At 53.6% G+C, this 12,290-nt stretch overlaps 1 protein-coding gene across 9 annotated transcripts in view; it reads right to left on the reverse strand.

Moving 5' to 3' along the window:
- The window catches only part of CLMN (calmin), a 120,539-nt gene that overhangs the window by 27,415 nt on the left and 80,834 nt on the right, over nt 1-12,290 (reverse strand). For all 9 annotated transcript variants that reach the window (XR_007152962.1, XM_047862592.1, XM_047862590.1 and 6 more), the window contains exons 4-7: nt 10,033-10,116; nt 4,680-4,772; nt 2,651-2,841; nt 548-741 (exon numbers count right to left, since the gene is read on the reverse strand). Coding sequence is in view for 8 of the 9 variants with exons in the window: in XM_047862592.1 (XP_047718548.1) it covers nt 548-741; nt 2,651-2,841; nt 4,680-4,772; nt 10,033-10,116 (562 nt within the window). In the remaining variant the exon portion in view is untranslated. The remainder of the gene's footprint in view (nt 1-547; nt 742-2,650; nt 2,842-4,679; nt 4,773-10,032; nt 10,117-12,290) is intronic.

The raw sequence follows: 12,290 nt of genomic DNA on the forward strand, positions 1-12,290 counted from the left end.
GTCAACAGTAGGCTATTAGAAACTAAATTTCTGGGGGGCCAGATGTTATACGTGGATTTTCTTTTTTTTAATGTTTATTTATTTTTGAGAGAGAGAGAGAGAGCACGTGTGAGTGGAGGAGGGGAAGAGAGACAGAGACAGAGGATTCGAGGCGGGCTCTGTGCTGACAGCAGCGAGGCTGACGGGGGGCTTGAACTCACGATCTGCGAGATCATGACCTGAGCTGGAGTCAGAGGCTCCATCGACTGAACTACCCAAGTCTGCTATACATGCATGTTAAACCGTGGGCAGGGGGCAGTCAGCACCCCTAACACCCGTGTCGTTTAAGGGTCAACTATATACATATACTGAACGATCTCAACTCTGTAAAAAAGACTATAACGAGATGCATCGAAAAATACTGAGGGGTGGAAGTACAGGAAACATAACAATGTCTTCATTCGATTTTCCTGTCTTTTCCCAATTTTTCTCCACGGACGGCGTGTGTTGCAGCTGTAATACAAGTAATTCAAAAGACAGAAAGAGAAAGGGAGGGAACCAGAGTCACCTTCTGGCTCCAGGAGCCTGGGAATGTGAAGGGCCTCGTGCGCCACGCGGAAGGCCTTCTCCAGGTTTTCCCGCATGGAGTCTTCCAGAGCCTGCTTCATGTCAACCAGGCTGGGGTCGATGGCCTTGATCACGGCCAGGAAAGCCATCCCACTTCTCCAGCTGCCCGCGAAGTCCTGCACCGCCACGCCATACCTGAAGGAGAGGGGCCGCGGTGGCCGCGACGCAGGTCAGGAGGTGAATCCCCTGAGAGGTCACACGCGGCAGCCTCGAGGGTCCTCCGAGCGGGGCCAGGAGCTGCGGGCTCGCCAGGGGCGCCTCAGGCCCTGAGTCCCGGGACAGCTGTACGCAGCACTCCCCCTCCGTTCCCAGAGACACAGAACAGAAAGGTGTACGTTACCCACACCAGCAAAACGGGACCTTGTGTTCCCAGATTCCCAGACACGTAAGGAGCAATTCCACACGCTGCTCACTCTTCGGTGGCAGGCAAACCAGCAAATAAGGGTGTGCGATAAAAGTGGAGCCGGAAAGGCCCAAGTCCACCTCCCGGCCGTCCCGCCCCCGCCCCGCGTGTTCCCAGCGCGATGGCCTCGGGCCAGTCACCTCGCTCTGGCCCTCAGACTCCTCCGTTGTAACACGGGGACCCCGTCTGGCTGCGACCGCTTGGCAGCTGTTGTGGCAAAGCGTTAGATCTTACCCGTCAGAACGGCCATGGCACGAGGTCAACCTCACGTGTGATGCGGGGTAGCACACGGAAGCCACCAACGATCCCATGTCACAGAACTAACGTCAACAACTTAAAAGTGAGGGACAAAGAGAGACAATCCTGCCGGGCGCCAACTTCCTTTGAATCTATCCTGAGACCCCGCCCATCTTCCAACGGTGGCCACTGAACTCTCTTAGAAAAAACATGTGTATTTAGCAATCAGCTGGGATTCCTAAGAAGCTGTAAGAGAGGTACAGAGCTCTCCTCTACCGTCCATCTGGCCTCCCTCGGGGCACCTCACATCACCAAGTGCAACATCAAAGGCAGGACGCTGACGGTGCTACGAGCCATTGAGCCACAGGCCTTGTCTGGATCGGTCCAGCGTCACTCCCACGGGGGTGGTATATAACCCAGGCCACTTTGTCAAGGACAGACCCTGTGGCCGCCACCGCCACGATGGAGATCCAGGACTGGTCCGTCACCCCCACGGAACACGTCCTCTCCTTGACGGTCACCCTACCTCCTGGCAACGAGCCCTCTTCGGGTTGATTTATTTTTAAGCCTCATCTAACAGATGTTTACGTTAATCAACCCTTCCATGCTTGACCCCTCAGTCAAAACCCAAGGATCCAACTGTCTTCTTTTTCTTTTTTCTTTCATGGTTTATTTCCGTATACACCCGGGAGAGAGGACCCGACGCGTGAGGGAGTGCTTAATAAGTGCTGGTAAAGCGCAAGGCGCTTTCGCGAGCTGCCTCCGCGTCGTCCTAACTGTCCTGCAAGGCAGGCAGTGATAAGTGGCCATCTCGCAGATGTGGCTGTGATGCACCAGGAAGGCCCCCGGTCTGTGCGTGGCAGGGCCGGGGGGCCCCAGGTCGGGTGTGGCTCTCCCCGCGCGTGGCCTAGCTTTCCAGCTGTCCCCGCCACCGCCCAGGGTCCCAGGGTCCCGGGGGCTGTCGACTGGCTGCATAAGACCCTGATACAGCACTGCTGAGAGCCCCGGCCTGCTGGTGCGGGGGTCACAGCATGTCACAGCCTTCACTGTTATTAGAGTTTAGTAGGTACAGACTCTGAAAGTCACCCCGAAGCTTAACAACGAATATGTACGTGTTATGAGGATCCAAGAGCCCTTCCCACTTTGGGATTAAATGGGGGCAAAGCCCTTTCGATCTCGTGTTCAAATCCCCCTGTCACTTTTCTGCAAACCAAACGTTCTGCGAAGACAGCTCTGGGCGTGCAGAAACTGAAAATGCACAGCGCTCCCGGCTCTCGGAGTCTGTATGAAGTGACAGGCACATAACCTAATACATGCTAGTGCCCCCAACCTCTGCCCTCTCCCAGGGGGACCCCCCCCCTCTGCCTGACAACAGCATGGAGGGGGGAGGGAGTGACGGCTTACTTCCTCGTCTTCCTCTGCACCCACGCCAGCAGGGTCCTGATAGCCTTCCTCTGATCTTTCACAGATATGGCCACGCTCCTCTCCGCGGTGGGCGTGGGTGGGAAGGAAGAGTCTGAGTCTGTGCCCCCCGAGCCAGGTGACAGGCTGGAAGACGGCGAGTTTCTGCTGAGATTGCCCGTGAGCTCCTTAATCTGGAAAGAAAATGGCATTTCAGACCCCCCGAGACGGACTTAGCGCAAATCCTCGTCTGACCCCGGGCCACGGGGAGCCTGGCTGGAGGGACCAGCGCACGTGCAACTGGGTCTCCGCGTGGGCAGAAGATGCTTCCGGTTTTATGTGACTCGTGGTGCCTACCGACACCTCATAGGAAAGCTCACCTCTTTCTGGAATCTCTCTCTTTGGTGCTTTGGCCACGCACACACACCAGTCTTCCTGACCAGATTCCACCTACCCCTTTCCTCTCCTGCCTATCGCTCTCAGAATGCATGATGCTGCTTCAAGGCCCATGCCTATGTGCATCCTGGTCCCGCTGTCTGGATGTCCCTTCCCTCCATCACCAAATCCCCGGCTACTCAAAACGTAGCTCCTAACATGCGGCTCTTGTGAGAAATGCGGAGTCCCAGGCCCTGCCCCTGCCCCACAGCATCGGAAGCTGCATGTCAACACCACTCCCAAGGAACCCGTACGCACAGCAAAGTCCGCGAACTCGTCTAACGCACGCCTGCTCGTCCTTCAAAACCCGGCTCTGATGTCACTTCCTCCAGGAAGTCTTCCTCACTCCCCTCCCTACTCTGGGACAGTCGCCCCTGCTGAACATTCTTACAGCACTCTGCTCATAGCTTGATCACAACCTGCACCACGGGGTTCTATGCTATGGGACTGCCCTCTGTGATCCCAGAGAGTCAGGAGGGCAGGACTTTGTGTGTGCAGAGCCTGACACACAGGAGAAACTCAGACATTTACCGAATGAGTGGACGGATGGATATCTGGGCCGGAGTTAAGGCCTTGCCTTTTCACACAGCAGGTTTCCAGAATCTATACAAGAGTTTAATAACAAACATTGGCCGCTGAAGCCTGTGTATAACACGGTACGGTTGACAGAGGGCTTTCCCACAGAGCTGACCACTGCTCCCATTTCACAGATATGGAAACTGAGGCTCGGAGAGACAGCCTTCGGCGTGTTAAGTTCAAGGCTCCCATAGAACTGAGTCTGCTGTCCCTGAACCTTGTTTGCACACATTCCCCTCAGCAACACAAGCAAGGAGACCAAAGCTCGAGCGAATCACCTTCCGGCAGGTCATTTTTACTCTTAGGAGGGCAGCTAAATAAGGAGCCATGATTTTCTATTTCAGAAGAGGGCATTTCAGAAGCTGAAACATCAGCTTACTCTCTCCTATTCCGGGATAAAAACTCGTCAGCACAGAGCCCGACGCGGGGCTCGGGCTCACAGACCGCAAGATCACGACCTGAGCCAAAGTCTGACCGTCAACTGACTGAGCCACCCAGGCGCCCTGAGACTTGGGCAGTTTTAAACGCCACCTTCAAACTCCAGCCACAGATCCTGTGTTTCCCTATAGAGTCTGCGTCTCCAAACAGAGGCTGGAGTTGGCCAAGGACAGAGAGCACACCACAGACGCCTCTTCCTCCTGCTTTCAGTCCGGCTCTTTAATCACATCTGCCGCGCACGCATCGGTTTAGGAAAGTAACTGCAAGTTCGATTTTTGATCACAAGCATTTCCCAGTTTTTGTGACACTTCAGAACAAAATTATTTTCTGAAGCAAATATTTAACTCTTTAAGTCCCAAGAGGATGGCTAGACTCTTCTGGAGAACAGAGCTCGCCCACTGTTAAAATCACAGGGACTCTGGCAGCCGGGTCTCTCTGGTTCTTTCTCAAGAAACGGAGAAGTCAAAATATATCAGGAGCAGGATCTCCCAGCCTCCCTCGATCTGGCCCCGCTCTGTTCTGTTGGCACTAAGCGGGCTCCAGGAGATCATTACCGCGCGTTACGGAGAGGAAATTACTTTACCTGGAAGAAGAGAATTATGTTCCATATCAGCCCAAGAACCAAAGAGGGGTTGCCGTCTGCTATTTCCGCTGCGTCGATGCTAACCAGTTTGACCTGGGGAGAAGCAATTTATGAGCTTAACACGGGGTGTAACCTGTTGTTTTCCGATGCCCTCGTGGACCTGTTTCTCCTTCTCGTCTGTATCGTTCAGTGCTGCCCGAGGCCACCTCTGGGACCCCAGCGTGCAAAGCGAACGTGATTGTATTTAATAAACACGTGTATTGCGTTTACCACGCGCAGACCCTAGCCTCGGCTCCTTGTAAGGATGAACCCGGTTCGACCCACAAGAAGCCCACAACGCAGGTGCTTCTCTTATCCCTCCATCTCAGGGGAGGAAGTTTCACAGAGGCCACGTGTAATGTGGCTGGGACACACAGCCAGGAAAGGTCTGAGTCGCTCTTTTCAGGGAGGGCTGGGCACGTGTCCACCGGGTCTGTCTGTATGCTACCCTAACAACACCAAACCTCCACATTCAACGCATTTTTGGACAAACGCACAACACCAACATCAGCCATCGTGGACCGCGATGGATAATTCTCCATTGCTCATTACAAATAGCGTATCGGGATAAGGCTTCTACCCCGAACTTCTGCATCGTTCCAAAATATCCCGGTTAAAATGCATCTATTATAGGGGCGCCTGGGTGGCTCAGTCGGCTAAGCGTCCGACTTCGGCTCAGGTCATGATCTCCCAGTTCGTGAGTTCGAGCCCCGCGTCGGGCTCCGGGCTGACAGCTCGGAGCCTGGAGCCAGCTTCAAATTCTATGTCTCCCTCTCTCTCTGCTCCTCCCCTGCTCACGCGCGGTCTCTCTCTCCTTCAAAAATAAATAAAAACATTAAAAAAAATGCATCTATTATAGAAACCCTCAGGGGATTACCTATTTATTTAACTATGTCCTGACCATAGGATGATGCTTTGGTGAATCCCGAAGGCGCTAGTTCTCAAACTATGCTCCCCGGGCCAGGGGTAACAGCACTGCCTGGGATTTGGTTAGATGGCAAATTCTCTCCTAGTCCTACTGAATCAGGAAGTCCCAGAGTAGGGCCCAGGCACCTGCATTTGAACCTGCATTTGATTTTTTTTTTAGTATGAAATTTATTGTCCAATTGGTTTCCATACGACACTCCGTGCTCATCCCAAGAGGTGCCCTCCTACATGCCCATCACCCACCCTCCCCTCCCTCCCACCCCCCATCCACCCTCAGTTTATTCTCAGGTTTTTTTTTAAATTTTGTTTTAAAGTTTATTTATTTTTGAGACAGAGAGAGACAGAGCATGAACGGGGGAGGGGCAGAGAGAGAGGGAGACACAGAATCTGAAACAGGCTCCAGGCTCCGAGCTGTCAGCACAGAGCCTGACGTAGGGCTTGAACTCACGGACCGTGAGATCATGACCTGAGCCGAAGTCAGACGCTTAACCGACCAAGCCACCCAGGCACCCCTATTCTCAGTTTTTAAGAGTCTCTTATGGTCTGGCTCCCTCCCTCTCTAACTTTTTTTCCTTCCCCTCCCCCATGATCTTCTGTTAAGTTTCTCAGGATCCACATGAGTGAAACCATATGGTGTCTGTCTTTCTCTGTATGACTTATTTCACTCAGCATCACCCTCTCCAGTTCCATCCACGTTGCGACAAGAGGCCATATTTCAGTCTTTCTCATTGCCAAGTAGTATTCCATTGTATATATAAACCACATTCCTTATCCATTCATCCGTGGATGGACATTTAGGCTCTTCCCATAATTTATCGCATTCACCATTGCACCAAGAATCATAAAATACCTAGGAATAAACCTAACCAAAGATGTAAAAGATCTGTATGCTGAAAACAATAGAAAGCTTATGAAGGAAATTGAAGAAGACACAAAGAAATGGAAAAACATGCCGTGCTCGTGGATCGGAAGAATAAATATCGTTAAAATGGCAATACTACCCAAAGCTATCTACACATTCAATGCAATCCCAATCAAAATTGCACCAGCATTCTTCTCGAAGCTAGAACAAGCAATCCTAAAGTTTGTATGGAACCACAAAAGACCCTGATTCTGATATACACGCTCAGGTTCAAGGGCCTCTGGCCACGTCATCATTTTCTCCTGCAAACAGAATCTGAGTACACAGATCAGGCGTGTGCACACTTCTTCTGTAAAGGGCTGGGGAACACATGCTTAAGAGCTCGCGGGCCACCGCAGCCTTTATCACGCTCGCTGCTTCTTCCTTCACAAGTCCTTCACAAAAGCGAGAAACCATTCTTTGGTGGGGAGAGAGGAGAATTCAGAGTAAGTCAGGGTATGCTCTCAAACCCACCCTGCGAAATTCTGCCAGCAGATTCCGGGAAGCAAGCACGGGGACAGCGTCTCGCACAAATACTCCTTTCTCCCTTTCCCTCGGGACTTTTACAAATGTTCCACACTGCTCTCCTATCCTATCAGCTCGCCAGGGACTTCTGACAACCCCGATCAGCAGGGCTGGGCTTTCCTAGGCAGGGGGTAGAGACTCCCGAGCTCCCTGGCTGAGGTCAGTCTCGCAGAGTTTATAACTCGGGCAGCGGGAATTCATCACCGGCAGGCCGGGGCGAGTTGTCAATATCGCGAATAACACGGCTGATCAAATTCAGGTCCAGCGTTTCCTCCGCACACGTCAGCGGTGTCCCACGTGAACGTCACTGTCCCATGTGATGACTCATACGCGGCCTGCTGTCTCCTGACCCCCAGGCTCTGACAGCCCCCTCCATTCGGTGGCTCACTGCACTCTTCCAATGTGGGGCGATCAAAGCGCTCGACGTGATTGTCCCGGACTTTGCTCCTACTGGGAGGAAGCCACGCGTGGCCCTCGGAGCTGAGCTTCGGGGGAAACGTTCCGAAGTGAGGAAATGACAGAGCTGCCGTGTAGGCAGACACTGAGTAGGACGGTGGGCCAGCCCCCGGCAGGTGACAGAGGCCAGGCTTTCCTGAGCTAGCTGTGGGCTTCCCCAGGGCCACACCCGGGCGGGTGCCAGTCCTGCCCGTGCTGCCCGCCGCCCTAACCTGCCGGCCACCGGTTTCCGCCCCTAAGGGCTCACTGCTGCCCTGTGTGCCCCTGGTGTGACAGCACACGCAGCATCCTGTCCACGGGAGGCCTCTTCCACCAGGCTCAAAGCTCCTTAAACGTGCAGATGTGCTTCTAACGCAGTTATGTGTCCCCAACGTGGAGCACACCCCTGGCCCCGCAGAAGACACTTGCTCAATGTGTCCTGAAGGGCCGTTGGAAGCAAGCCCACCATCTACACGGGTGGTTCTGACAGATGCAGTGGGAGAGTGCTGCCCACATTCTAGGCCCATCAAGACGAGGCGGCTGATAGGGCAGGGAAGCCCTTAGGGGTTGACCAGCCGGAAGAGCGAGGACCACCCCCGGCAGCTGTTCCAAGGCCCTACGTTGTCACAGAAACAAAGCTCCTTGGGATGGAGGGGAGGCGCTGCTTAGAAGAGCCATGCCCAGAGCCCCCTCCCCACAGCAGAGGTGCAGGGGGCAGGGAGGTGGTCAGAGCAGGTGCTAACAGAGCCCTCGTCCCGGGCCGAGGCGCTTGGCTGAAGGCCATCCGGCCGGACACCCTCAACCCTCAACGATGCTCGGAGGCGTGCTACAGTTTCTCACTTCCATTTTACAGATGAGGGAACCAAGGCTCGGGGAGTCTGCCTAATTCTCCCAGGTTGGAAGTAGCAGCCCCATGAGCTCGGAGGAGGCCAAGGTGAGGCCAACTCCACAGACAGGCCAGCCGTTTTCACAAATATGTGATGTGCTTTTTTTTTTTTTTTTGCAACAGCTTTATTGAGCTGCAACTCACGTTCCCTTCACCCATTTAAGACACAGCAGTCAATAGTTTTCAGCATATTCACAGAGGTACGCGCCCACCGCCACAATTTCAGAACATCTTCATCACCTCCATAAGCGACCCCCTACCCTTTAACTATCACCCCCGCCAGTCCCTAAGCAGGCACAACTCTATTTTCTGAGTCCAGATTTCCCACTGCCGGACTCTTCACAGGAATGGAATCAAAGAATAAGTGGTCCTTTGTGTCTGGCTTCCTTCACTCGACGTTAACATTTTCAAGATTCAGCCATGCAGGAGCCCGTGTCAGTACCCCATCCTTTTTCACAGCTGAGTAATATTCCACGACGTTGACAGACGCCATATTGTTCACCCACTCATCCACCGATGGACACCTGGGTTGCCTCCACCTTTTGGCTACCGTGAATGATGCTGCTACGAACTGCAAAATGCTCTTTGGCTGCCACCGTCGGAACGCCCTCCTGCGTCTGGGGCTTTCCCCACAGTATGGGAGACGGTGCCCACCTCCTTCTTCAAAAGCCGGAAGTGCTTTCTCTCCCCCATGGCAGCAGCAGGGGTGTGCGTGGGATCCAGGCATGGCAGCCCAGGCCTTCGAATCTGAATGTGTGACGCTGAGAGCTCCTTCCCGGGCGGGGGCAGTGACGTTCTTCTCCCAGAGGCAGCGGGGACAACGGCAGTGGCTGTGCGCTGGGGGGAGGCGGGTCTGCAGCGGTCCTGGCACCGTGAATTCCTGGGCCCCTTCCCCGACTCCGCAGTCTATTAGGGCATTCTGTGCACTACTGGGCAGCCTTTTAACAAATTCCTTTTCTGCTGACGTCAGCCAAGGTCAGCTGCTGTTGCTCACCATCAGGAACCCCAAGTGGATCACACCTGCTGAAGTCTTACTGCACGTGCCGATGCATCGGGCAAGCCGAGAGGGCCTTTTACCCGGGTTAACAGGTGAAACTTAATGAAAAAGGAGTTCTGGAAATTTCTCCCCTCTAGACCATCCCTGCTCGTTTGTGAAGGACACGAAACAGAGCCAAAAGCACAGAGAGAACCAATTTAAATGTAGAGAGTTCTACCCAAGAAAGAAGACATGTTGGGATTCTCCCCCCGTCTCCTTTAGCCCCGCTTTGCTCCTGCTTCTCAGTCTGTGTTCTAAGAGAGAGTCGCCCAAGGTGGCGTGCCCACGGTCCTACTATTCAAAGGGATAAAGCAGCAAACGTCAGCTGCTAAGGGCCAGCGAGCCAGTCAGTGCCCTGGGCCGCCCTTTCCAGGCTGGGCATCCGTCCGAGTCGGCGTCTAGGTGATCAGAGAGGGGCGGGCAGGGAGGCCAGGACCATCTCTCCAGCTGAAGGATTACCTGAGTGAGTCCCGTCAGGTTGAAACTTAGTTTCATTCTGCCATTTTCGCAGGGTCCCCTTTCACCCTTTCTCCCGCGACCGGCACTGAACTTCAAATTATGTCCCTTTCGTCCCAAGAAAAGCATGTGTGTTTCGAATACTTACATTGCTATCTTCCAAAAACTTAAGTGCTTTCGCTATGTTGTTCAACCGGAAAATACGATGGGATGAGGACTTGTACTCATGCAGCTGCAACACAGAACAGAGCAAAGGAGAAGTGAGCCCCACGAGACTCTCAATGCCCGGTGGTGCTGGGGGGGTGGCGGTGTGCCTTTCTTTGTCTTTACCGTGTTCGCATTAATCTCAAGAGACAGTTAGGGGCTCGCAGCTGAAATCCAGCTTATTTATGGTTCTGGGGACTTAACTCACTTGAGTCTGTGCGGGAAGGGGGTGCCCAGGCAGGTTAAAGAGGGGACAGATTTGTCAAATTTTTCTCTCTGACCCGGCTCCTGGCTTTGACATTCCTCCTTCTCCGGAGACCTCCAGGGATGTGTTCTCCTCGCTGCTCTGACGGTTTTGTCAGGCAGGGAGCATCGGCCGGGGCGTCCCCGCAGCTGCTAAATCACCCGGCAGGTCCCTCCTAGAGGTGGCAGATGTTTCAGTTTTCCGGCCGAGAGCTTTGTGGACACTTATCCCAGGTCAGAGAGAGAAACAGACAGACAGAGACAGCCAGGCAGAGACAGACAGACAGGCAGAGATACTGAGACAGAGAAACAGAGATGGAGACACAGAGAGAGAGAGACAGAGACAGAGACAGAGAGAGAGGGGAGAAATGCAGACAGAAACAGAGAGATGGAGAGAGACAAGAGGCAGACACACCCAGAGACAGAAAGCCAGGCAGGGAGAGACAGAGAGAAGAGAGAGAAATACAGAAACAGGTGGAGAGAGAGACAGATGAGACAGAGAGAGACAGACAGGCAGAGAGAGAGGAGAGAGAAATACAGACAGAAACAGAGGGGTGGAGAGAGAGACAGACAAGAGAGACAGAGAGAGAGACAGGCAGACAGAGGGAGATAGAGGAGAGAGAACTATAGACAGAAACAGAAAGATAGAAAGAGACAGAGAGCTAGGAGGCAAATACAGAGAGGAAGAGAGGTGCTTGCAGAAGCTAAAATTTAAAATTTTAACAACAGCAGCTGAATATCCCAAGGAAACTCTGCCACCCTGAAGCTCACCGAAGCACCTCCAGACGAGTGGCCGACAAGGCAAACCAGTGGGGACCAGCTGCACCAGCTGTGAGCTGCCAGCCAAGCTCATGGGTAAGCAGAGGCCTATTCTCAGCCGGGCCCCAGAACCGAAGGCCCCCAACACAGGCCCAGCAAGGACATGGCATCTGTCAGCCAGTGGCCCGGCAGCAAAGTGGGAGCTTGTGTTGCTGGGAACACAGAGCAAGGAACTGGATACGCTTTCTCAGGGAGCTCTGTGGGGACTGTGCTGTTGGCTCATTGCGGGACCTGCTGAGACACCAACACGGTTTTTACCTCCATGAGTCCACCCTTGGTGAGAGTTCACGACGTGACTCTGCACAGCCCCCCGGAGCTGCTAACAGGTGTCTCCCGTTTTGCTTTTGGGAGGGTGAAGACAGGAAGAGTTAAGGGGTGTGATGAGAGTCTAGCTACATTAGATCTGAAAACAGGAGGGGCTCTTGACTTCAAGCCTGTAGCCAGAACTGGATCTGGGCAGCGGGCTGGTAGAGTTGGGACCCGCATTAGCCACAACTGGCTCACGGATGCCACGTCAAACGCTAGACTCTAAAGAAGGGTTTCTCGACATCACCACCACTGGCATTTGGGCCGGGTCATCGTTCCCTCTCCGTGGACATCTGGCAGTAGTATCTAGTGACATTTTTGGCTGTCACACCTGGGGGTGCTCCTGGCACCCAGGGGGTAGAGACCACGAATGCAGTGCCCAGGACTGCAAATGTCGGACCCAAAATGTCAACAGCATTGAGGCTGAGCACCCCCGCTCGGGGAATGGGAGAGAGATAACCAACCCACACCCAGAAGACATAAGCAACATGGACATGTATGGTGAGGGTCCCAAGTGCAATGAACCTCAAGACGGGCTGGTTCAATTCAATGTGGCTTATACAGCGGCCCCTCCTTACTCGTGTTTTCACTTTCACCAGTCTGTCACCCGCGGTCAACCGCGGCCCGGAAGCAGATGATCCTCCTTCCGACGAGTGGTCAGAGGGTCAACAGTGGCCTCATGCTATGTCACAGAGCCCACGTCACTCACCTCATCACATGGGCCTTTTATCACCTCCCATTGTCACAAGAAGGGCGAGTACAGTACGTTGAGAGAGACCATATTCAAATAGCTTTTATTACAGTGAATTGGTGTAATTCTTCTAATTTATTATT

This window comes from Prionailurus viverrinus, chromosome B3, assembly GCF_022837055.1.
Source record: "Prionailurus viverrinus isolate Anna chromosome B3, UM_Priviv_1.0, whole genome shotgun sequence".
Lineage (NCBI taxonomy): Eukaryota > Metazoa > Chordata > Mammalia > Carnivora > Felidae > Prionailurus > Prionailurus viverrinus.